At 34.0% G+C, this 27,467-nt stretch overlaps 1 protein-coding gene across 9 annotated transcripts in view; it reads left to right on the plus strand.

The window, feature by feature from the left end:
* The window catches only part of Ih (hyperpolarization activated cyclic nucleotide gated potassium channel Ih), a 236,678-nt gene that overhangs the window by 171,953 nt on the left and 37,258 nt on the right, over positions 1 to 27,467 (plus strand). For 8 of the 9 annotated variants that reach the window (XM_069128326.1, XM_069128327.1, XM_069128329.1 and 5 more), the window contains 3 exons: positions 18,718 to 18,881; positions 23,581 to 23,717; positions 24,801 to 24,944. In XM_069128326.1, the coding sequence (XP_068984427.1) occupies positions 18,718 to 18,881; positions 23,581 to 23,717; positions 24,801 to 24,944 (445 nt within the window). Of the gene's footprint in view, positions 1 to 18,717; positions 18,882 to 23,580; positions 23,718 to 24,800; positions 24,945 to 26,056; positions 26,339 to 27,467 lie in introns of those variants that run through there. The other variant, XM_069128335.1, reaches the window with a different exon arrangement.

Raw genomic sequence — 27,467 nt, forward strand, 5'->3', positions numbered from 1 at the left:
TTCGATGTACGACGAAGAGGTTTCGATGTTGTAACACAATCTCTTAATAATTCAACACGAGTAACCATCAACCATTCTACTAATTGCCCGCTCGTTTCATTCACAGCTGCAGCCAAAGAGAAGAAAGAAAGAAGAAGAACGAAATATTGTATCATCACGTGAGCGACAAAACAGGTTCATCAGTCTTTTTCTCCATTTTTTTGTCCTAACGGTGCAATTAAACGGGGCCCACGCGTCGCGTCGTAGGACCACAGGATTCCAGCGGGTCCGCAATTAAGACGAACTTAATTAATTAATCTGTCTCTATTCTTGCGTTAATTCCCGTGGCGAGAAACCGCGACGACCGTGACCTACGCCCACCTCGACGCTTCTTCTACCTTTTTCCCTCGTCTCTTCTCTCATTTTTCTTCTCTCTGTTTCGCGGTTTCAACGACGCACCACGTTCTCGCGATTTGAGTCTTCCGGTTGCACGGACGGAAATTGCGGTTTTGCTCCGGTCGCGGCGAGCTTCTGCGGAGAGAACTGGAAAATCGTCGGGCTTTCGTGGTCCTATGTGAAATTTCAGGAAATTCAATGTTGAAAATGAATTTATGTAAGCCTGCGGTGTACCACAGCTCGGCCAATTTAGGTTATGATTAGAATCTGAACTGTGTATGAAATCGAGGAGCTTCTGAGGTTCTCTCCAGAAAATTTAATGCGATACTGTTAGTAAAGGTGGAAATGTTTGTGGGATATTTGGGAATTTGTTGAGGTGGCTTTGAAATTAAGAAGAATTTATTTCGCATAACAAAGAATATTCAGGGTATTCTATTTTAATTCTCTATACAGATATTCGGATTGGGCAGTATAAAATGGTATTAGTATTATTGAGATATGTATAATTTTGTGTGCTAGACTAGATTAGCTGCGTAGTAGTGGCACACGTATGTGAATATGAATGTATGGAAGTATGTGTGTGCACAGGCGTCTCGAAAAAACAGATGAATGCAACTGTTCCGTTGGCAGTGTGATATAGAAGGTGGTGAGACAAAGAGAGTGCTGAGACGCGTGCAAATGTATATCGACGAAAATCCTGCAAATCGTTTATTAAATAAATCTAAAACTATTTTAATGTAAATTCTAAGTGTAATCTTAGTGTTCCTTTACTTTTATTTCGGTGATTAAGATCTACAATTCTCAACAAGTATACTGATCTATACCTACGTTTTCTAAAATGACATAGGTCAATTTTTTTAACGAAACACGATAATAAATTCTGATGGACTAATCATGTCCTTTCGTGTATAATATTGTCGAAAAATTTGTGAAATAGAGCGACAAAAGTAATTAATTTTCTTAATTTAATTAATATATTTAATTAACAGAAATTCATTAATAGAAATACAAAAATAAAGATAATCTTAATCAAAATAAAATTAATTAACAGAATTAGACGAATTCTATATAGACAACATAATTAGAACATTCGAAAATCACATTTGAAATAATGCAAGCATGATGTTTATTTTAGTACAGGATTCGCAGAAACTTCGACTATAAGATCAGCTAGATATAAAATTGTTTGTAAAGTCATTTTAAAGATGAAATTAGAAAATTTCGAGATCTCACGTGAGCCAAGAAAATTTTGAAAATATTATTATCGCCTAATACGATTATTAATCAATGGTATTACCATAAAACAAATATTAATATACTAATTTTAAGATAATTATTATACCAATACTAGACCTATGAACAAGTATTTTCATTTTCTAGTATAGTAATTGAAATCGTGATTAACGTAGATTAATCAAGTAGGCAAGTTTCTTTTAGCTCCTTGGAAAACTTTCCAGAAAACGTTTAAAAATTGAAGAGACCTCTTCGAGTGTCCTATCCTCTAAGAACGATTGCAACGTGTCTGGCTAATGAGCACGACGAGATACATTTGATCGTCCGCTGCGCGCTATAACGACTCAATTAATTATTCTCAAGTAGCGTTGATCGTCGGTCCTGCGTATTGAAGCTGGTTCCAGGGGCATACGATGCACATACTTTAACTCTTATTGCCCTTCCACGCCATAATTTTACTGTATAACGTTGCAATTCTTAATAATATATTACGTTTTCCTTACTCTTTGTGGAACTAAATAGATTTTACGTTGAAAGATATTGTTACATTTCCAATCGTTCCGAAAGTGTTTACTTCGTATTAAAAAAAAGTCTTACCAAAAGTCTGGTATTTTGTTTTCTTGTTAAGTTACAATTTTATGGGTTTCTTAGTGATTTTAAGAGAAGATTTCGTAAAGTTTCCAACTCCTACGTTGACCACAGTTTATCAAAAGTCCCTCATCTCTTTTACCACTATCTGCACCTCTAAAAGAACTTTCCTCCGATATCAGAACTTGTGTATCTGGGGCGTATTACGCTTTCCTCCATACAGTACCTTCATCTATTCCTTATCGAACCTTCAGCCAAGTTTTTACCTTGATAATCTTCCAGATTAAATATCCTTGCTTTCCAACTCTTACTACCTTCTTCAAGATCACTATTACAATCTCTCCATTTTAATCGAATTCTTATCCAAAAGTATACTCTATCTGTCAAACAAATTTGTTTTTTAAAACTATCTCAGAGGAGTCTTTTAAAAATTGACGATAAATCCACAGAGTTTTGTAAAAAATACTCAGGACTTAACCAATTTAATGTTTTTGAAATATTCAAAAAGGTGGGGGTAATTTTAATTCCAAAATCAAATAGAAAGAGAGCCTCGAATAGAAAGATTGATCAGTAGAGTATTTTCAACCTCGAACTTATCGTACTGTAAAACATAGAAAATACAACTTATCATGTTTTTCACTGTTCCTCAATTTAAAGCTATCTTTTCAAGAATCTTCTTTAGCGAATCTTTAATGTCGTAAAAATTTCCACTTTTTAAGAGGAATTTCCTCTCTAAATTTCAACTGTCGTAAACTTGTTTATTTTAATTCGTCTCTTCGTGTATTATTTCAGCTCGAACTGTCTGCTTTTGTGGGAAGTTTCTCCATTCCCAAAGCTATAAAATTCGTCTCTCTTCAAGCTAAAATTTTCTCATCTACAAATCCCGAGATTCCTCTTATTTCAAGATCGTCAAATTTCCAAAATCGCAAATGCCTCTTTTTCTAGCAGAATCCTCTTGAACGAAATTCAAAACTCAAGAATATCCTTTCCAGCAAATTTCCAAAGCTTTTGTTTTTCAAATAAAACCTTTAGAAGAAAACCCAATCTCAGGATCTTCGAAGAAAATAATTTGCATATTATTTTGTCCAGGTGTAAGAAGAATATGCAACTCAATTCTCTTGAAAACCAGACTTCAAACGAAAAACAAGCGTTGTACTACATTTTCGACTTACATATGAGCATGTAGAATGACCCGCTGCCAATTTTTCACTCCTATCTAACCGAGAATTAGATACTTGAGTAAGTTTTCAAGCTCCATTTCTTCGAGAATGAAACGCAATTTCGTTATTCATGATTTTCCTCTTATTTCGTATCACACAATGTCCCTCGCGCCTCTTGTATCACGACATTTTAGATCCACCATGTATACGTAGAAATCTAACATTTTCTGCACAATTTTATCCGCACTCTGCTCGCAGCAACGTCAACAACATCCATGTTAAGGTTCTAATTACAGTGGCTGTGTATTCGGCCGAATCCAATAATCAAATACTTACTCGTATATACATTTTTATCAGCGCAATCATCAGAAGATTAATTGATCAGAAGGTAAATTCGTCGAAATAAACATTCGCTATAATAATCATTGTCTAAAGCAAATACAGAAACCATACGATGTTCAGTCTATTGACTTCTCGATAAGGAAACATCTGGACAGATCACGCGGTTAAACGGGCCGAAGCAATCGCGGCGGCGTGATCGACGCTCGGACACAGGATAGAGCGACAGAGGAACGATGATAGAGCAAAGACGATAGAGCAACAGAGATGGGATAGAGTGATAGATCGGTCGGTCAGCTTGAAATTTGCATCGCGCTATAAAACTGCACGCACGCGGCCGTGCTTCTGGTTATGTCAGCATCCTCTGCCAGACAATGGACGACCCCGCGGTATTGTTCGGCACGCCTGTGTACACTGACTGAGTGTATGGCTACTATTTCATGGTGATTCTTACTAATCGATGTAATCGCGTGTACGTGTATGCACCACGGACGCATCCACGTGCAGCTAACGTACACTACCGTCCATAAGTTTCGAATCGACGCTTTCGGAATTTTATGTTTTACTATTTACGTGTGTATATTGCGAAACGTATATTCATTCCATATCTTTTTTCACCGTTTTATATCTTTGTCTAACGACGAATGGGTTTTCTGAAAGATTCTCTTACTTTAGGGTTTACAATCTGGAACATATAAAAAATGAGAAGGGTTAGTTTACGAAGGAAAAATTTATGCGTTGCTTGATTATAGTGGTAAATATACTTTTATAGCTCACTGCACTGATGGTTATAAGTATATATTACGATAGCTACCCGTTATATGTTTATTGAAAAACCCAAACTACCTTATTTCGTATTTTATATTATAAGGCAAATTTGATTTGGTGCGACCCAACTAAATCATAACTTTTGCTAATATCGTAGAGGAACTTGTAATATGTGGATTTTAAAATATGTTCTCTTGCTAAATAGCAGCTATAGCACGATAATCTGGCTCATAATGATATGTGCACAGACGTTTAAATTAAACATTCGTGGAAAGGATTGTTGGTAGCTTATTAGAGCCATTCTCTCTACAGATCTTGTTTGGTTTACTTTCTGTGCCTGACTACCAACTCGGTTGTTACGCGTTCCCTTTGTGCTTTTAGAAATCTTAGCGTCCGAATAATTAACGAGTATATTTGACCATTTTTACTTCACGAGAAACAACAATACTTTACGATGGGGGAATTTTTTAAAGGAACTTTTTCTGCTGTACTCGTAAAAAAATTATTTAAAAATATTTTATAAGTTCAAAGCGTAAAAATTTAAATATTTTAAGTATCTTTTAAAAAATTTTGGGAACATATTATGAAACACGTTTTAATATAATCAGTGCTAGTTTTTAATAGCATTTATATAAACTAGTAGTTATTTGACTTTTAAAAAATTAGACGCGGATCAGTTAGATATATTCAAGTAAGTTTCTATACCTGTAAAATATTATCCAGAACGAAGAAATAAAATTAAAATTATAAAATTGAAGATAGCGACTATTTAAAATATTCCATTTAAGAAATCTATCGAGGATGATCTGATCGCGCCATTTCGTTTGATCTATTACGAGTTCGTTTCAGAATACATATTTACAAGGTTCGTGTAATGAATGTTTGCAGTAAAATTTATGAATGTTTCGAGAAAAGGAATTTCCATTCAAATCCCGTCAAGAAATTTGTTTCGACTCGCCTCTTTTTATTTGCTTTCCCGGGCTGTTGTTTCGGCTGCTGTTTGGGAATCCAGAAACGTTCGTTTCACGAATGTGTCGCGAGAGGCTGTAAAAATACAAGGCGAAATATTTTGTTAAAATGTTTGTCGGCGTGAGTCGAGCCCGTGTTCTGAACTTTTACGGTCACTTCTTTTTTTAGTCGTGGAAAAGCGGCGAACGCTGTTTATTTTTAAACAGATTTCCCCAGATCTCAATTTTACTGACACAGACGAAACTACAAATTTGAACGATCGAGAAAATAAAGATTCTTGAAAGTATGTAACTGTTCGTTTATAAAGAAAATAATTTGTTTGTGACATTAAGTTTTGCTACTTATTGTGATTATTTATAAAATATTTACATAAATATAGAGTTAGTATGAAACCTTAATTAAATGAATTAATCATGGTACACGTTGTTTGGATAATCTTGTTTTCACATGACAGAACATCATTTACATTATCGATCATAAATATTAGCATACCCAACGATATTTAACATAAATTGAACGTATCTACGTTTAAACTTCGCGCAAACGTACAGAAATCTGCCTATCTAGGGTTTAACATAATATTGAAATCGAATAAAAAGGTAGATTTTTTTTAAAGAGCATGTGCCTCTTTTATGGGAAACACTTAAATGAGAAAAAAGAACTTACGTGTTTAATTAGTGTACTCCATAAACTACTTTTGTTACGAATAAATTATCTGAAACACAGATAGGTTGAATCATTAAACGTGCACCTGGAAACGCAGAAACACCTGTAACGGATCAATTATCCTTATACAAACTGTATCAAGGGAACCAGTGGTTTGGTAACACGTTTTCACATCATTGAGCTATGATGCACGCAAACACATAATTTAAGAATATGTCTAACAAGTGGCAGCGTTGGAAGAAATATTTGTAGAATGAAGTAAATTATTTTTCACGCGCCTTTAACCTCGCGTTTAGACACGTGTTACTTCTGCTAAATACGCGAGTGAATATTTCTGTTCTTGTTTGTTATGAAACTACCGTGTATTGGTTTACCGAGTTTCAATTTCCATTTTTAAACGGCTGTTCTATTTTGTAAAACATAAATTCAAGGCGATTCACGTTTTAAGAATTACACATTTTTTCTGCTTGTAGTATTCTACCGTTTTATTATTATTTTAATCACTACGTTTAATATTTCAATATCGATGTGTATACTTACTACATTATAGCGATCTTATATTTATTTCTTTGATCATACGTATAAATTTATTAGGTACCATTTTACATTAAACGCATGTAGTGATAAATTTCTTGTCCTTAGCGTAGTAATTATTTTAATATATTATAATAATTTAAATTTACTATTTTAATAAATGCTTTCAAATTTCAGATATCCTTCATTTTCTTTTAAATTGTTAACTTACGGAGTTTAAAAATTCCCATACAATAAATATGTATTATTTACTTCCATTTCCATCTCTTTACTATATTTATTCTATAATTTTCCTAAATTACAAATTTGGATATCGTCAGAAATCTCGAACTTATTTTTCCAACGTATAGCATTCGCCATGTTTAATCGTTGTCTACTTGACCAGTTTCCGTATCTATGAAAGATAAAAAATGCTCTAACGATATCATTCGTGTACCATTCGTCAAAGATGCCGCGAACGAAAATCCAGGCCACTTAATTCTTCATCGATGCGACTAAAGTTCAGCATAGTGTATGAAGTGTCGAGGAACTCGAGACGAACGCGTCGAGCACCGTGAAATATCGAGGAACCAGTTCGGGTTAATCTCGAAGACGTTGATTAATTCCTGCAGACTCCTCGCAGGTAAATTCAGCGTTGAAATAGAGAGGCGGCTTCTCTGTATTGTACGGTACGAGTTATTTTCGAAAATGTTCTCAGGGAGTTTAGTCTTGAATATGATTAACGAAATGAAACGAGTAACAAATGATCATGCTAGAGTGAATTAAATTTCTATTTTACGGCCTTTACGTTATAAAATTTCGCATAGTAAAGCCTATTACGCATATTGAAAGCTATCATAATTTGTATTGTAATCTATTGCTACAACTCCCTTATTAATCGCGAACAATGTTGCTTAAACAAACTAATCAATCACATCGAACAAGCTACTACATTGGTGCTTGTCAAACATCGTATTATATAATAAAACTTTCATTGCTCGTAGCTTCTCCAAAATATTGGATATTTAATCCAAATAATTTTCATATAATTCAACATACTTTTTCGAAGACTATTTCGTTACGTTATTCCAGCCTTGTAAGAATTATCAACAATGTTTGATTCGAAAGGTCTTAGAACGAAGCTGTTATAATCTCTTCATTTATAAGTCTCTTTGAAATAATTTACCCATTAAAAATTTCTCAGATAGAATAGGAAACGTCTCTAATCTTCCCTAAGTTCTCGCTTTACATTTCCAGAAATCTTCAGGGCACTTTTTTCAAATTAAAGTTCGTGTGAAAAACCATATCGAAATGAAATTTTATAGTTGTGTTATAAATCGTCTTAACATCGAATGCTCCGATTTATATCAAATTTCTTCTTTCTTAATATAACCGATGATTAACGACGGAACAAAATAGCAAATAAAGTAATTAGAAGCTTACGAGTCGTTCAAGAATATGATTTCATCATCGTACTATAGTAGATTATCTTACAGTATCATTCTGTAAAAGCTAGTAAAATGTGAAATAAAGAAAAGCTAGTGAAAAGGGAAGAAACTGAGATTTTCACAAATTACGTAAGGGAAACAAAACAGGACAGTTGTTATCTGCAATCAGTCATGTCCCATCGGTCAAATTCTCAATCCTTGCTTGTACAATAGGACCTGAAGAATTGGTCAATTAGACGACAGGAGGATTCTGTACATACCAATCGCTGTTGGGTGGATTAGCTGATAACTCTGAATACATTGACTACTGGCCTCTAATGACCGGTCTCGTTCAATAGGTCTGAATACGACTTGAAAGTGTGAGTTTTCCTCGCTTGATCAGGTGTAGCATAATAGATGAATCGGTCACTGGCGTAATGAATGGTTCGAAAAATGACGATAGAATGGTAAAAATTATGTGGAAACAAATGGATTACAATGGAAAGGACACAATGGAATGGAATTGAAATTAGAATAGAAAATAAACGGGAAGAAAATTCAGTCGCTTCTACTCAACCATGATTGGGGTTAGGTTAGGTAGGTCACAAATCCTTTGTGTGAGATTTTAAAGCGCTCTGAAAGTAGGTACTTCACCTTTCAAAGTAAATATTCTGTCTCTATTGAAATGCATCCTCCGTTGTTACATTAGAAAATTTCCAAAATTCTCCAAAATTCTCAAAGTTATTAAACGTTATGAGTTTGAGATTTCTCAAATTCTAAACCTATTCGTGTGATGTGTTGATTTATTAAAGCTTCCCTAGATTAGAAAATCCCCAAATCATTTTGGACTAGAAATTTTCTCCATTTCTTTAGATCAGAAAAGTCCCAGATTATCTTAGGTTAAAAGATTACTAAAATCCAAGATAGCAAAATATAAAAAAGAATATGCGTTAAACATCTGATGAAAATCTTGAATCTCATCGTTGGTGAAAAATGGAGTATATAAATAATTATATACAGATATAATCTATCCGATTATTTTGTATAATGAAATAATAGGTAAATGTACTGAGTTCTTATAATGCATATAAAATATAGGAGAAAAAGAAGTCAGTTCTGTCCAAACGTGTGAGATTGATTTTACGAGCTAGAGTAAATAGAAAAGGATGCAGTTGTCGAAGTAGATGAAGAACAAGGATTGAGTGAAACAAATGGTGGTGCTCGCTTGGGATTGATATTTGAACAAGAGATATATCCGATTAAATTGCAGCTGTTTCTCGAATTGACTGTCATAGAATTTTTAGTGCTTTAAGAGAATATAATTTTATGATCTGCGAGATATTTAATCTTTTGACGTATCTACTCCTCGAACACTTTATTAACGATGGAGAGAAAACATGAAACAGATCAAGAAATAGTGCGTGGTTTAAAGTTCCTCTGTAGGAAATGCGTCGGAACATATTACTTTTATAATATTTTATGGAAGAGCGAAATACCCTAGCAATTTATTGCTCGCTATTGGGAGATTTCAAGTGAGTATATCTCATCGCAATTCCATCAACCTCTTTTGTTCCCGATTCATGAGACTGAAACATCTGTTTCATTGACTGCAATAATTTACTCGTCACGTATATAGCATAGTGAACAAAAAAGCAAATATCGAACGCAGATGTTATCTATTCAATTTGTTATGCTAGGGAAAAAGCGGAATTCCCTAGGAACTAAACTAGAGGACTTAGAATTGAGCTATTACTTGATCTGTGAAATTAATTTAAAGATGTTTCCAAATAATGCATTTAAATAATATTAATTGTTTGCAATAATTACAATTCCAATACAAATTCAGTAAAGTTACTCTCGAAAAGTTTCCATATTTCAAAACATTTTCCTATAAATCATTGTATATTCTCCAAATCCTTGATACTCCGAAGTTAATCAAAATTGTTTCGGATTAAAAATCCTTAAATTCTAAAAAGGTATTCTGACCAGTGAGTCTTCTTGGTCTCTGAATTCCCTAGATCTGCACTTAGAAATCGCAATAAATTCTCTAAATCACAAAATTATAACTAAAGCTTGAAAACTCCCCTAAATCGCTAAAAGCGAATGAAATCATCTACTCTAAACTGAAATATCTCAAAATTACAAAAATTTCTCGAAATTATTAAATTACACTAACACTTTAAAATTTCCGTAAATTTCTTCAGAGACAAAGTTACTATCGATATTTTGCGAAGAAAACGTGTCGAAGGTGATTGATCACACCATCAACTGTAATAACGAAGGTCCAAAATAAAAATCTATACACGACATGATCGCGACAGAAATAATTCTTGGTATAGGCAATTATTTTTCGTTTCCATCATGTGATCGATGCATACGGTACGAGCAGCAACAGCGATCGCTTATGTATATTTTAAGAAAGCGCGATTCGAGCCGGAATTTCGTGCGATCCGTGGCTGCTGCTGTATTATGCATTCTCAATCAACGGAGTGGAACGTTTGTCTGTTCTACGAAATGGCGTGCAACAATCCCGATACGAGGAACTCGCTATAAAAATGGCAAATGCTAATGTTATTCCCGGGAAGAAGACGAACACCTTCCAGCTGTTCGAGATTTCAGTAAACGAAAGTTTAAATTTGCATCTCGAATGTGCTGAAAAATCGCTTCGTAATTATTCATGCTTAAGAATAGTAAAATTAAAATAAATGGCAGTGAAAAGACATAGTAATTTTTGTTTAATACCATTTACAATAATTCATGTTATAATAGTAATTTTTATTTAATGCTACCTAATTCATATGCAAGGTGACAAGAAGCTTGCTGCAAATGATCATTCTATTATTATCCGTCGAGGATGATTTTTTAAATACATATTTACATTAAAACGATTTATAATGTACATCTAAATGTATTAACACATAGTTGATTATAATTAAAGTAATATAAGGGAAACAAATGTACATATGTAAGTATAGATTGTCCGAAAAGTTTCTTTCGTTTTATAAGGAAATAATAGACGCACAATGTTTTTTGTTTTATATTAGTTTATTGAATTATGCACGAACATAATAATAGACATATGACGAAATGGATCATACCTAATTTAATAAAATAATACAAAACGGAAATTCTTGTTTATCTATTATCACCTTATGAAACGAAAAAAACTTTTCGGATAACTTAATATATACATGATCTATTTCAAGAATGTATTTCAAATATATCTTATTCTCTTTGCAAGCTGCTCGCGAACTATAAAACTCGACATTATATATTTCAACATATTTTCATAAAATATTGCAAGACTCGGCAATATACGCGATGAAGTTAATTCAGGATTAAGACAACGTTATTGTAACGACAATAATAATTAGTATATTAATAATAATATAATATTACTATTACCGTTATTGAAATATCAGTTAATGAATTGAGTTACAAACACTCGATCTCATGGGCGTAAAATTTTCTGCTCACAATAAAACATTCGAGAAACTGTTTCGGTTTCAATGCATATAGACTGGCGTGTGCATAATATTCTTCAATTGCCTATCAGCTCGCAAAGTTTCATAGAAATCTGTGCACAATGTTGGATCGCTAGTTACACTTCAACTACGAACAACGCGTTTCAACGAGATGAAAATCGATTTTAGTCGGTCGAGCAACGGTCCTTTGTCATAACTCGCTTCGAAGAAGGTAGCCAAGGAACCATGGTGCTGTTTGTTCTCGTTCATACGGCCATGAAATGTGCAATAATTCATGAATACACCACGTGTCTCGATACATGGATTCTGCTTAAGATCGAACTTTGTTCCCTTGAAACTATTCTAAACTAGCGTTGAAGGTACTTACAACTATTGATAACACTACGGCTAAATATTGATAACATCGATAAATCGATATACAGTAGATTCCCTATTCCGGCCTCTGTGAGATCAGATATTTAGGCAAATAAATGCGTTGTTTGTTCTTCTGCATTGTTCGTATGTTTAAGTTTTGTCGAAATATTTTTCGATATTTCTAATATTTACTATGATCATAATATTTGTTGTAATTGTCAAAACAATGAAAGTTACTTCTAGTAGGTCGTCCGAAAAGTTTCTTTCGTTTTATAAGGAAATAATAGATGCACAACATTTTTCGTTTTATATTATTTTATCGAATTACGTATCATCCATTTTGTTCTATCAAAATAAAGATCATAACGTTCGACATATTAGGTTTCATGTTTGCATAAAGATGCATCGTTGTAAAAGGTGTGTCTGTAAAAGAAAGACACTTTTCGGACAACCTAATATTATATATCTCATAAAATTTATCACGTCACATAAATTATCGTTTATTACATAAAATTCAAGTCTAATCCAAAAGTTACGATCATCTACGACCAAAGGGCGAGAATTAAGAGTCGGTATAAAAGTAATATAAATACTGTTAATAAGAGGAATTAGAAATGGTAGATGTTAGTTGAATTCAGGTAAATTAGTCTTTGAGAAACTATTAATCAGACTTGTGTTCTAACAAGCACGATACAAAATAGTTGAGGCAAGGGTTGCGAATTCTCATCCTGAGTTATTACTCCATTAATCCTTATTTGCATCACTGCATTAAACGAGAACAATCTATCAGCATCTAACTTTAAGTAGCATTCGAAGAATTCTGAGCCATTGTACGATCACTTGTTACAAGCTTTATGACATTACATCGCTAAAAAGTTTCTAAGTATTCATGGAAGTCCATTGATTGCCAACTTCTAAGAATACTTGAAATGCCTCGAGTTTTCATACAATCGACTTGTAGTAGAAATTTTCAAATTCTGATATCATGCAATTTATCAAGTTTGAAATTTGAAAGAATTTGCGTCTTCTTACGATTAAAGAAGCAACCCTTTTCAATGTGTAAAAATCAGAAACAAGGATCGCTTAATTACGATCACTTAATTGTACAAACACATTTAAACCTAAGAATTATTAACAAAAGTTTGCATGACAAGCGTAGAAAAATTCTATTCTTTGCAGCCTCTGTATTTTCCGTATTCGAATAATATAGCAACTGAGGAATAAAACTAGGTATTTAATATCTCCAGCTTCCGAGAACGATAGGTCCAGTTCCAACGAAAATGTTGGCAGGAGACAAGCTCGAAAACGCTCTAAATTGTCTGGAATTCACGGAGCTGGCCACGCGGCGTGCTCGTTAAAACAGATTCTCGTGTAAAAAGTCGCGCATAAATCTCGACTCTTAGGGATATGGTTATCGCCAAGGCGTAATCTCTCGACGCTTTTAGGTCAGTGTCTAGTGGCACGTACAGGGTGTTAGAAAAAGAGACTCGAAGAAGGCTGTTTAACGCGAATTCCAACACACAGTTTCATCGATGAATATATTTAAACGTATGTGAAACTAATGGATCGATAGCTCTCTATTAAATTTAAAATATCAGATATTTTAAATAGCGATAAGAGTAAAACGAACCCTTTCAGAATTAAATATTTTTGAATTATGAGAAAAATATCCTCTTTTATCAATTATTTATGAGTTGCTGGTAATGACACAGCTCTCTCTCTCTCTCTATATATATATATATATATATACGCTCGTGTAAATTTTCCATGAATGCATAGACATCTGTAAACTGGTTATAATCACATAATCTGACAGACTACACTTCTAATAGCAAAAATATTGACATCTCTACTTAAGGGTAAATATCTTCATTTTGGTAGATTTTTAAACGAAGAAACTGTAATGCAATATCAATTCGCTGTTTTCTTCGTGATCGAACATCTTCGTAATTAACCTTTCTTCAAACATTTGAAGAGGAGTCTGAAAGTATTGGGATTGAAATTGAATTGGAAAACGCGTGGGCTGTAGTAACTTTCCGGTTCGATCGTATCGTTTTCACCCCGCCTCACCCCGCTCTTTTTATTTATGGCGGTCAAATGGCAGTTTAATTTTAGATTGGGTAAATATTTAAAGAGCCTTCAAAACGATTCTTTAGTTTCATTCTGATTCAAACAATTTTATTCATTCGTCCGTACGATCTGATAATGAATGAAATAGTAGCAAGTGAATGGAGAATATTCTGTGGATCGTCCTACACGTTCACCGTCTAGAAATATTGCAAAAGATTCTCTGGAATGTCGAACTGTTCACTTTCCTCGAAAGAATATTTGAAGTGGTTTTATGGAAGTTCCCAGAAAAAAATTTCGAGAGTTCTAAATTTCGATTTATTGTTTAAAGAAGAAATTTAAAAAGGAATTGCATATTTTAAATACATTTATCAAAATACACCAATGGCTATAAAAAATTCATTGAAATATTTAAAATAATCAAAATTAAATATTAAATATTTGCAAAATCATGTTTATTATATTATAATATATGCTAGAAGTTTCAAGTTAAACTAAATTCTGCTAAACTAATATCATTTTCTACAAAATAATAGACACTGGATAAAAATAACAAGAATTTTATATTAGAGAATTACTGAAATTTTATTAAAAATATACGAATCTCTGGCAAATTTAAACAACAGCATGAAGACACGGATGAACAAAACTCCTACGCGAATTTTTACAAACACATTGAAACAAAAATTCTTCGAACTCTAATTGCTATCGGAAATTTAAAAGTCCGCGAATGTCATAGAATACACATTCCACATAGCACGCAAAAAAATAAGATACCGGAAATATAGTACTCGTCATAAAATAATAATACTTAGCGACTGGGATAAATCTCTGCTCAAGCTTCACTTCTTTAGTTCTATTTATTGTTACGTTAAATTTTCACAAACATTCGCATATCTCCGATTAGAGTGCTAAGAATCTTTGTCTGAATATATCCGTAAAACATTGTTTGCTCGTGTTTACTGGTGCTTAAAAAGTCGAAAAAACGCCAATTCTATCGCGCAAAATTATTTGAATATACTATTTTTACTTATTAATAATCGCTTTTTTCATTTTCACTTTCATTTCATTTTTCATTTCCAATTCACAAAAGCTTTTAACACCGACACTAAAAACGCTCAATACTTTCATTTAAATCTAAACTATTCTCTGACATAATAAACACGAAGCATCCCTATAAGAAGCTTGTAGGTTTCGCTCTATCAAAGACACAAAGCCTCGAAAGAGAAGAAATTTCACAGAAACGTGGAGACAGGTCTCGAAATGAGGGTGGAAGAAAGGAATAAACAACCACTCGGTTTTCCACCGAAAGTGTCAAGGCGGAAGGTCGCGTTCACCGGTGCGTGCTGACGAAGAAAACTGCCCTCCTCTTCGATGGTGGTTTTCGAGCCAAGCTTGTAGCAGCTTCGTGCGAGCTACGAGCACATTTATTGCCCCAATGCGATGTAGCTACGTTATTACTCGGCGAAGTGGGCCAATGTTGCCTGGCTGGCCTGGAATCGAACTGATTAAAGCAGACCTTTCAGAAATTGCGCTTTCACCACCCTTCTTTCCCTCTTTTTGTTTCTATCTTGTAGCGAAGCTTCCTTGCTTCTTCGGGCAATCGTTTGAGTTTCACTTCGCAAAGGGTTGAGTATTTATTTCTTTTTTTTTTTTTGTGGTAGAAGTAGAACATGCAGGTTTAAATTGTTCGAATTGGAGAGGTGTCGGTCGACAAGGGACTAATTTTAGATTTTGAAGTGCACAGAAATTGTATCTCAAAAGTGTGAAGATGATAATAGTTGTAGATTATAATATACGCTGTGATTTACGGAAAGCTTTCTTGACTCTTCAGGAAATGGTTTCGGTTTCATTTCGCAAACGATAGAATTTTCCTTTATTGATTCTTCGATTTGAAGAAATAGCGATTAATGAGGAACGAATTTTAGATTCTTTAAAATGTGTAGAAATTATAATGCGAAAGTGCGAAGTTTAACCAGATGAATAATCATAGATTATAACACAACCGTTCATAATTATTTGAACGATTTCAAAGTTGTAACCAATGATGATGCAATTAAAACAGTATTCATTGGCCGGCAAGAAATTATTGTGCGTGAATTGTATAATCAAGCGTCATCAACGGTCGTTAGTCATGTGTATAATTACTTAATCTATTCTAATTATCTCGTTTTCTCGTCAGTCACTTGCAATTAAAGAAACCACGCGCTATTTCGAATCAGAAAATATTTTTACTTCCGCCAAATCTGAATACGGGAAACTTGAGATAAAATTAATTAAACGCAAACTTAACGAAAAGCTAGGCGGAACAATAATTAATCGCATTTTCTAAATTGATTATTGCGTTTTAATTACAATTACAATTTCCCTTGCACCGAAAATCTACAACAAACAGCTGCAACAATATTTCCGCCGTCTCGAAAGCTGCCACTTCGTTTAAACCCCTAGACCCCTAGACTACTTAAGCGCTGAAAAGGTGAAGCTGAAAGTAAGTCGGAACAAAAGCAGCCGAGGTCTGTTAATTAAACTTTCGCCCTTGGAGAACGTTCTCTCAGCTCGCGTTTTCCGTGTCTTCGAGAAAAAGCAATGCTCTTGGCGCACAGACAAGACTGAATCTTCTATTGGGATAACGGCGAATCGTCATTTTTCTTATTCAACCAGGGCCGTTTTAATGATTTCACGAGTGCTTCTAGGTCAACCGAGAACGAAAAGCGTATCTGGTGCGTGATATTTTCGTGCGTACACACGCGAAACAATTATACGAGGTGCTTATTTACCAAATTGGTTAAGACCACAACACGGAAAGTAAAGAAAGTTGATGAAATTATATAAGAGAAGCATCGATCAAACGCATTGGCACTAAGATTTCGAAAATTTCAAAAAGTATAGTCAACCACTTTGTCCTGTGAACAGCTCAAATATCGCGTCATCGGACGTGGATTTTGTTAACGATTTTTTCTTCAAAAGGAACGAAATCAACTGCTTTTAGTTGACATTTTTTACTTTCCAATATAATATTCTTATTTATACTTGTCTATTTTCTAGACACAAAATTATTTAAACGGAAGGGTCTTTTTAAATAAAAAATATAGCCCTTTTTTAAATGAAAAATATGTTTCAAAGCATTGATAAAATCGTAGAAAATATAATAGATGTTACACAATTGACTAAATGAAATAAAGTTGATTCTTTTTCACATCCACAAAATTGTCATTGCTGGAAAGCCAATCTAATATATATTTTGTTTAAATCGCAGGTGGTAAAAATGTATGTAAATTCTGACTGTCGAAACACAAGCTATAAAGAAGCAACTTTCGTAAGAAGTATTTTTATGAAATTTTAATTACGTCAGAGAATATTTCAGATTCTAAAGTTAAACGAAACACTCCGTATATTTGAAGTGCAGTAATAAAATGCAAGAGCCTCGATCAATATTTGCGAGGAAAGGTCATTGTTGGCGGAATTTTCGCGCGTTTCTTGCGGTTTTACGACCGATATTCCTTCTTCCTCTCCCTTTTAGCAGCTCGTTAGCCGAGAAACGGTACGAAAAGAATCCGGGTAACGTACATTCGTCGTAAGGCGCAGCATTCCACCGTAAACAGAATGAAAATAAAATTTCTGGTCGACGTTTGCGAGCAGAGCACGTGGTAGATGCGCTTAAAACGTTGGCTTAGATCTTGGTAATTGAGTAAAGTTGGCTCGGAAAGACAATAAATGGAATGACCGTTTTGAAGAAGACCACAGCCTTTTGAGATAAGTAGGTTACACGTTGGGCCTGGATTACAAAATTCTAGTGCAAAATTCAGGGAAGGCTGTGACTGATCCTGAGAATGAAAGGAAAAGAACTGGCTAATTTAGTGAGACAGGAAGCTGAGAGCTTTTGAATGGCACGAGACAGGAAAACGTTTCGTTTTAATCATCCTGTGGGTGTTTTCTTTCCGTTTTTTAAGTAATGCGATTGAATCGCATGAAATTTGTTCGCATATTTTTCAAAGGCACAGATATTTTATATTAAAAAGTCTATATGCATCGTATTATAAAAACACTACTAAATGATTTCACAGACGCTTAAACATTATTAAACGTTGTTTTATTTACTTTTATATATATATATTGACACGTGTTGTATTGTTTTGTTGTAAACTTCTGCTATTTCTAGTAGCAAGGGAAATGATTTTGATGTACGATTTAAGCGAAACACTCTATATTTAAAAGTATAGAAATATACATGTTTCAGTGTTAAGTATAAAAATATGTACTGAAGGACGTATATTTCTATTTCGAGAAATAAACTTTATCTTTACAAGGTATCAACACGATCTGCTAGCATGTTCTCTGGTATCCAACTACTTTCATCTGAAACACGTTTTCGCAACTTTCACATTTGTTGAGATATCTGCTTTGAGTTAGACTTCGATTTTTTAGACTTGTCGAAAGTATGCATTTATGATATTGGAATGTTAATTTTAAGGCTCGTCCCATTTGTCAAAGTAATTTGCAAAGTCAATAACGTCAACGGTATACGATATAATAAAAAATGTAAAAACATTAACATATACATTAATAGTTGTTGCTGAAAATTATTGAGAATAACGGCTCATAATATTCAGATTTATATGATTCCGCGTTTTTCAATAAAAATTGAGAAATTTTATTAATTTTATTATCAACTGGACATTTTTCTGACAAGCAATATTTTACATAGTAATGTAGATATTTTGCAAGTAATGGAGAATAATGAATTAATAACATTGGTTTCGTATCTGATTTCAGATTCTACTGGGATCTCTGCATGCTCCTCCTGCTGGTAGCTAATCTGATAATTCTGCCAGTCGCCATTAGTTTTTTCAATGACGACCTAAGCACTAGGTGGATAGCCTTCAACTGCCTTTCCGACACGATATTCCTCATAGACATTGTCGTCAACTTCAGGACAGGTGAGTACACATACGAAACTCATGTGATTTGAAACTAAAAAAATTTAATCTTAAAAAGTGCAGGTAATAATTAGTCGCGCACAATAAAATATAATCAATTTATCCAAACGTCCAAAAGCACAAATAACATTTAATGTAACATTTTAGAGAGCGAGATAATCAATAATAATCAGTGTACCAGTTAAAATAACGAAAGCTTAGAAGCAGAAAAATAACGATTTATCAAAACCACGACAGTAAAGATTGCAAGCTACCTAAAGAAAAGGGATAAAAACGAGAAAAATTACAAGGTTCGCTCTCGCAGAAAGAATACAAATGTTCTGTACTAAAAATTTAACATAAATACATATTCAACATTGCCGGAATCTGTATTTTAGTATACAATCTGTACACATAGTATAAAACTAAGGAAAAAGTCAAGAAAGCTGGTTATATCTTTCAGCAAACTTCGTTTTCCTATGAAACACTGTTGCAAACATTTCCAAATCATAAAATATTCGACAGTTACCTTTTCGTTTGCATATTTCTTTACTCAGAGAATTTCTATCCGTAATATAAATACAATTTTTGCGTAGGTTCATATTTTATCAACGCAAACTAAAAAGATAATCCAAATAGAAATCTGTTTCGCCTACTGAAAATTATAGTGTGCACTCCATTTTGGATATTTCACATATTTTTGCGTATTCTATTCATCCTGTTCATTTGTATATGTTGAAACTTTGCATAAATGCATAAAAGTCAGCAGTCTAGATATAACAATCACCAGTCGGTCACTAAAGACACATTCATACAATTTAAAGTCGCGCGATAATAAAAAAGAAGGAGGCAAGCCTAGGGAATCGAAGACCATTTGCTAACGCGAATCTCGTCGTCTAAAAAGTTTCTCATTCCAATTGAGTTCCGTCCGCTTGCTCGTTTCAAAGCCTTATCGGCGGTGTGCTGAAGTATTCAGCTAAAATCGTTCGATCCCCAGGTACAAAAAGAAGCGACGAAAAGACTCGGCATTTTGCTGGACGATCACATCGGGACTAATGGTAACCTCGTGTCCGCGGAAGGGGAAGCCAGAAGCGCTGCAAAGTTTGCATTGTCGCGTGCACGTCGGGAAAAGGACATTGAGGAAAGAATGGTCGACCTCGTTCCTCTTCTCATTTTTCTGTCGCCCATTCCGTGCTCCTCTCATCGGGCCAACCCAAATCTCTACTTCCTCCCTAAACGACCGACGCGACGATTCAGTTAACTATACCACGCATTCTCGTTTTCATGTGCAGCTACGTGAACGTTGAAAATTATATGAAAACTCGTGTTGTTTTTCATACATGTCTTTTCTAGTATAAAGAAGTGAGGGTGATTCGTATATAGATTAAAGTTGGACAGATCCTTGGAGAGAAGGAAGAATTTGTTGTTTCGAGGAATTTCGAGGTTTGTGTCCTCTAGAGCAATAATAATATTAGCAACGTACAATAAATGCGATTTTATTAAATCACATATGTCTAAAGGGGTACATCTTTCCTGTAGATATTCGTCAGTTGTTTTTGCAAGGTCTCAAAGATACTAAACGTTCTAAAAAAAAAAAAAAAAAAGAGGGAGATTCAATACATAGAATTGGAAATATGATTCCTATTTTTTCCTCTGTGATCCACTTGGAATAACGAAGATATTTTATATCTCGAAAAAAATTCATGTCTGTGTAAAGATAATTAAAAAAATGTAACCTAGATAGAAAATTGTTTTATACGTTAAATGTTCTAATCACTGTGTTTCAGCTATTTTATATATCTTTACGTATTGCATATATTCCGCGTATTTTTGCATTTTCAAATTTTTCCATAAAAATCAGCAGACTAGTTATCGCACGTTCGCTATTGATTAACAGCTAAGCGGAACTGAGAGAATTTTTCATGTTTTCCTCCATTTGGTCACGATTAGGTAATATTGTTGCGAAAAGGCTTCGAGCTGCAGCCTCCTTTGAGATAACGTCAGTGTCACCGCCTTCAGAAAGCTCGGCAGAAATTTGAAAAGAAGAAACTTGTAATTGTTGACATTAAAGGGAAGGTTGCTGTCAGGAGAATCGTGAAAGAGAACGAACAAAAGCACGGAACCGAGCGAATCGTGGCTTTAACGCGAGTCGATTACATTTTTATGAAGTTACATTCCGATGCGGGACCAGAGGATCCAATTTCGTTTTATCAAAGGCGGTTTGAATAACGGAAAATAGACTGAAAGAGCTAATTCCTACAAAGGAAATTGTACGAATTCTTTAATCACATTTAGAACATTAGGTGGATTATTTTATTACTATTCGATAATATTAAAATACAAAATTTTGTTTAATTTGTACTTATTTCTAGTAGTCAATTGCGATTCTTTACAAACAATTTTCCTCACTGCAATACATTTTGCAAGCCAAGATACCTGTATACTTGAATACAATAAATAATAAGTAAAAACTATTTTTATTATAGCTTTCTTAAATAAAAGAAGAACTCTTATCGTTACGAAGGTGACATAATCCTTGTTTCTGGAAAAATGATTCGTTTCGAGTTTTCCTATATATCAAAAAATATATTGCCCACATTTTCAAGTACGTACAGAAGTAATTTCCAAGATATCAAGAGATCTTGATATTGTTTACTATATTCGAGTTTCCTTTAGTATTGCGTCCATCTCATTGTCCACTGCTTCAACCAGCTTTCAATTACGACCCAAATAATTGAATTCGCTAAGCATCGACCAATAGCAAACACACTATTCGAAAACATCCTAGAGCCGCTCCTCCATTGGAAACCTATCGAGAGAACCTACACATCAAGAGCTTCCTAAATGCATCGTCGACGGTTATTAAATCTAGAAGGGAAACGTCGCGGTGGAGGCACGTTCGGTTGGCAACCCTTCAAGCGGTTCCGTGTAATAATAACATTGCTCGACACGTATAGTGGCTCAGACGTTTTCGTTATTGCCGGGGGATTAATTTGAAACGCGTTTGAGTTGGATCCCAGGAACGGAGGGAAATTGGGTCACGTGCCGTGTCCGATGAGGAACCATTGTACGCGTTAAACACTGCACGTGAACTGCGTCGATTTGCGATTGTCGCGAATTCTTGATCCAGATTAACAGTCGTTGACCAATATTGCGTTCCGCGTGACGAATATTAACGACTGGACACTAGGTAGACCGGATACGGTCGATAAAGAAATGAAATGTTTGGATGCTAATGAGGCGACCGTTTACGGGAAAAATAGAATGTCGTTGGAGTTGTTAGATATATTTATTATTTCTGCATTGAAATGTTTTGCAATGATATAATAGGATTTGGAAAAATAAGGATCTACAAGTGGATGGATGGATCTATAACGTTAATGAAGTGAAACAAGAAATTCTCGGTTAATATAGAACTAAATATGAGGGAAATTGTTAGATTTGATCGTTTTTGTTTTGAAATGTCTTATGATAATGTAGATAATGAAATTTGGAGAAAAAATTTTTAGAAAAATGAGAAATCTAAAAGTAGATGGGTTTATTAATTGAGAGATTAATTGAGAAAATCGATGTAAGTCATGAAATCTATTATTTTTGTTGGAATAAAATGTGAAGATATATTTAACAATAACTAAATTTCCACGTTACATGTAAATGCCGAAATTGATCTATCGATACAATAAATCGATGAAAGAGATCTAAGAAAATAATATGAAGAAATCAAAATTTTATCTTATGAAATTATCCACATAACAATTTTTACAAGAAACTTCTAGATGAATGACAAAATACTCAAACCGTCTAGATAAATGTTAGCCTAGATAATTTTCAACCCTCGAGGGATTGAGAAAATCAATGAAAAGATGAACACAGAAATAGTTATCTGCTGGCAAATGTGAGAAAAGCCAAATTATAAACTTCAGGGTACCAACATGCAAATACATATACATATAAATTATACACTGAACTATCTCTCTTAGTTCGACCATCCAAAGAGGCACTATTGATCCTTCCACTTCTATTTATTTGTGTTAATTCGCTGTTAGAGTTTCTATTTATTTCTGAAGGTCCACTTATTGCGATCAAAGCGTAATCACCAACTCACTGAGACTTTTCAGAAACTTCAAAATAACATTCAATGTAAATATAGATGTGTTGTAGAGGGACGTAATTGCAGAAAAATTCTGTATTTATGTGTACTTAAGAACGTGTATGGTTTCAGATCTACGAAACGTTTGTTACTTTAAAAATCAATTAATAATTTTTATAAAATGTGATTTATATCGAAAGTTAGTATTTAAGAACTTTAGAACGCTCGTATACTTAAAAAATTAAGAGTTACGTAAAGATTGCTGTTTTCATATAAATATAATAATTAATTTAGAAATATTAAATTTGTCAACTATCTTACTAAAGATCTTTCTATATTAAACATTTTATTAAAATATCTTCTTCTACAAAAAATCTTATTAAAAAATGTTTCTTTGTCAGAAATTTGATTAAGGAAATTATATCATAATTTTAAGTTAAAAAAATATTCTAATTATCTATTTCTTTATTCTAGCAATCTCTTTCTTAAATTAATTAAAATATTTTAAAAACAATAAGAAGAATTAACAACAATTTATTTTTTAAACACATAAGAGATAAAAGAAAATAAGGAATAAGTAATGTCTGATTCGATGATGGTTAAAATGTGTATTATTTGTGTTGCTTCCAGGTATAATGCAACAGGATAACGCCGAACAAGTGATCCTGGACCCGAAGTTAATCGCGAAACACTACCTCAGGACTTGGTTCTTTCTCGACCTCATTTCCTCCATACCACTAGACTACATTTTCCTCATATTTAATCAAGTAAGTGCATATTAATTATCCTCACTCTGGTGTACATATTTCTTGCATTAATTCGTTAAGCCAGAGTTGTGTTTTAGTTTCTCTGCAAACTCGATTTATGTAATTAATCTGTTTACACGAGCCTTGACGAGATACGTAACATTTCAACGTATAATCTTTCCAGCTGCGTAAATAAATTAATCATAGCTGTTTCTTGGTACACGAGACCAATATTTCAATTCTTTGTATTCCTACGACACTTAATTTTTCGTTCTTTATTTCGGTGTTAAGTTAACATTAATTTACATCCTGAACAGTAAGTAACATCTTAAAAGTCAGTGTGACTTCCAACTGTTCATTTTAAGAGAAAATTAATTCGTTGCAGTTTACTCGACACGTGTATCTCTGTCAGTGAGATACAAATGTAAACAATTTGGATTCGTGGAATAGAATGATCGTAATACTTTGTAAATATTTGTGTAATTTCAACGTTCTCTTATACCTAACAGCGTTTCTATTCAATTGTGAAATTCCGTCAGACGTAATATACTTCGATGAGATCATCTGAGAATGAGAGCTGTTTAAAACGATGTACACATGAAATATTAATATTAAACAAATTTAAAAGCTTTTCAAACAATTTCATTCTTGTTTTCTAATTGATTTTTCTTGCAACTTCAAATTTTTCGTTAATACCGCACTAGCGTAAAGTGCCAATTCCAAAACTACTACTTGTAAAAATAATAAAATGAATAAACCAGATAATACAGTACAACAACCAGGAAAAATTACAGCGTTATTTAAAATAAGAATAGTGCTCGTTAAATTAACCTTACGATCGTTACTTTCAAAATTACTCTCGCAACTTACAATCCTTTACCAATTTTTCTAAAGGATCCCTTTAGAAGCTTCAGGCTTAATTAACTCTATCTTGACAACACGCTATAATTTCCATGAATATCCCGGTAGACTAGACAACGCAAACTCGGTTTAAACCGCTCTCATTTACTCCCGATGGCGGCAAGCTGAGATTCAATTCCACGCAGCTTTGATGGGCCGCGTAGAGAACCAACGTTCTCATAGAATAATCGTCTGAATCGTCAGTTTCAGGACTTTAGCGAGTCCTTCCAGATCCTGCATGCTGGCCGTGCTCTCAGGATCCTCAGGCTTGCGAAACTGTTGTCGCTGGTTAGGTTACTACGATTGTCAAGACTGGTGCGGTATGTCTCGCAATGGGAAGAGGTCTATGTGAGTGTTTACCATTGTTTCTTATACCAAGCACCGTATATATATATATATCTTTTTTTTTCATTTGATATTCTATTTATATATATATAGTATATATATATACATACATATATATATACACCTCATATAATATACCCACAGCTCGTGTGATCCTTGTACAAAAATATGAAAGAAACCAAGCGTCTCGTCGTCGTGTCTTTTATTTGTCAGTTTCAACAAGTGACTGACTCTTTCTTTTGTCTCTCTCTCTATATATATATAGAGAGAGACAATTTTATATATCTATATTTATTTATTTTTTACCTTTACAACCTCCCTATCTGGCCGCGCTGTCTGTCTGTACAGCTTTGCGTCGCCGTTCGTTGCAATGTTTCCTTTTTATCTACGACGATGATGGGGCCTGGCTGGTCCCTCGTGGTTTCCATTCTTTTTTCATACGCGTGCAAGTACGTATACCGTGTATACGTTTGATGCCACATGTACCACACGGTCAGTTTTTGGAACTGTCTGCATTTACAGAGCATCAATTCCGTGTTTTGTCGCAGAATATATGATATATGTAAGAAAGTATATAATATATCATTCCCGTTCATCACGGGATGGTAGAAAAACAGAGAAAAACTGAAGGTAAATAAAAAAAAATTAAAGGAGCTCGATGCAAGTCTCTGCATACGTTGTGTGTCCAAGGACAATGGTCTGATGTTATACAATACATACATACATACATTTATACATGTGCATAGGTATAGGCTTATGAAAAAATTCATAAATATTCTTAATAGAGAACAATAAAATTATGTGATACGAGAAACAGAATGGACGTGACCGATCGAGTCAGGAGAAGTTCTCACACCAGTGGTGGATCTCCTTTCGTTATTTCCACGGACAGTCCCACAAACTTTTTCTCAGCCGGTCTGCCCACGTGTCTGGGTCGAGGTGAACTACGTCTCGTTTACAGCAAAGGCGAAAAAGCTTCGCCTCGACCAATTAATTCCGAATTTTATATGGGTAGAATTTTCGTCGGGACCAGTATCCAGGCTCTCCCGTCTGTTTTTCTTTTTGTTCTCTTAGTTTTTTCTTTTTTTTTTTTCTTTGGTTCTGATTTTCGTTAGGCGACAGATTGAGCGAAACACAGCGAGGCCGCGTGTCTGTCTTCCACCATTGCGGGGAATCCCTCGGAAAACAAACTTCTTACACTAAAAACACATAAAAAAAACACATACACGTATATAATCATACACATCTCCGTCTGCTCGTTATGTATGTTTATTATATCAATTTACAGCGTCTCCGCGGCTCTTACTCAATCGCAAATGTCTCCAGCATTTCCGTGAAAGAAAGTCTGTAAAAAATCGTTCGTGTCTCTTCCTATGACGCGATTACCACTTGTACAATGACCTGTTTTATGATCTTTTACTTGCGCCGATGTGTGACATTGTTATAATAATGTCTTCTTCAATTTAAATGTTATTTAATGGTGATATGACTAGTCGATGTTGTTTCGAGCGTTGTTCGGATTGGGAAGTTTAGCTAGATCGTGCATATTTATACATTTATGAAAAATTTAAATCTATAAAGTGAATAGAATGCACATAACGTATAGTAAGTTCCATCCTTTTCGTTGTGCTCGTAAGAATATGAATATCTATAAATGTCCTCAGTCTTCTAATTTATTTTATAAATAAATTTATTCACTTTCATTTAAACTAAAATTTGATAGAATTATACATTGGTTTATTTTTAGAACGTTGAAAGTTCGAGAAAAGTTCCAAGTATCATGTGAGAATTAAAGGACTAAAAAATCGATGATAATAGTGACAATGTTAGACATTAGCAATTCTTAACACGAAATATTGATTTATCAAATTTTGACAATTAACCTCTTCGAATTTTCAAATAGGACATTTCACATGTCTGCTTTTCAATGTTTAAAAAATTATTCTTGTCGCTTAAGGTCATCACCATAACGATGTTTCACGAATTTATTTATTAATTTTCATAAAAAATATTTAGAATCATGCATCTCGACAAGCGAGACAATTCTTCCAAGTGCCTAACGATAAGAACATTTCATAACTGTTCCAATCTCTGAGCAGTCAACGCCTTATACGTAATTGCTTTTCACAGACGCTCGGAACTTCCAAGTCTTCCAAGTATCAATTTAACCAAATTCCCTTAATAATTTTCCTCAGATCTCCCAATCTCGAACAAAGATGATATTTCTCTAATTATATAACTCTTAAACTCATTCTTTAATTTCGACGATATACGAACACGAGAAATTTCTCTAATATGTACAAGTGGCACGTGAGAAGAGTCCAATTTTATATAAAATCACACACACATACACACTCACACTCACTCACTCACTCACTCACTCACTCACTCACACACGTGCATGAGAGCTGAAGAGGGCAGGCCGTGAATTTCGGTACAGAAACATATATCGTTGATATATTTCCGTCGAAGACGGTTTCTCGAGTGTGTTTCCGGTCGAATAGGCGTTCTCGCGAGGGTGTTCCA

Source organism: Bombus flavifrons, chromosome 15 (genome assembly GCF_040668555.2).
Source record: "Bombus flavifrons isolate JBK064 chromosome 15, iyBomFlav1_principal, whole genome shotgun sequence".
Taxonomy (NCBI): domain Eukaryota; kingdom Metazoa; phylum Arthropoda; class Insecta; order Hymenoptera; family Apidae; genus Bombus; species Bombus flavifrons.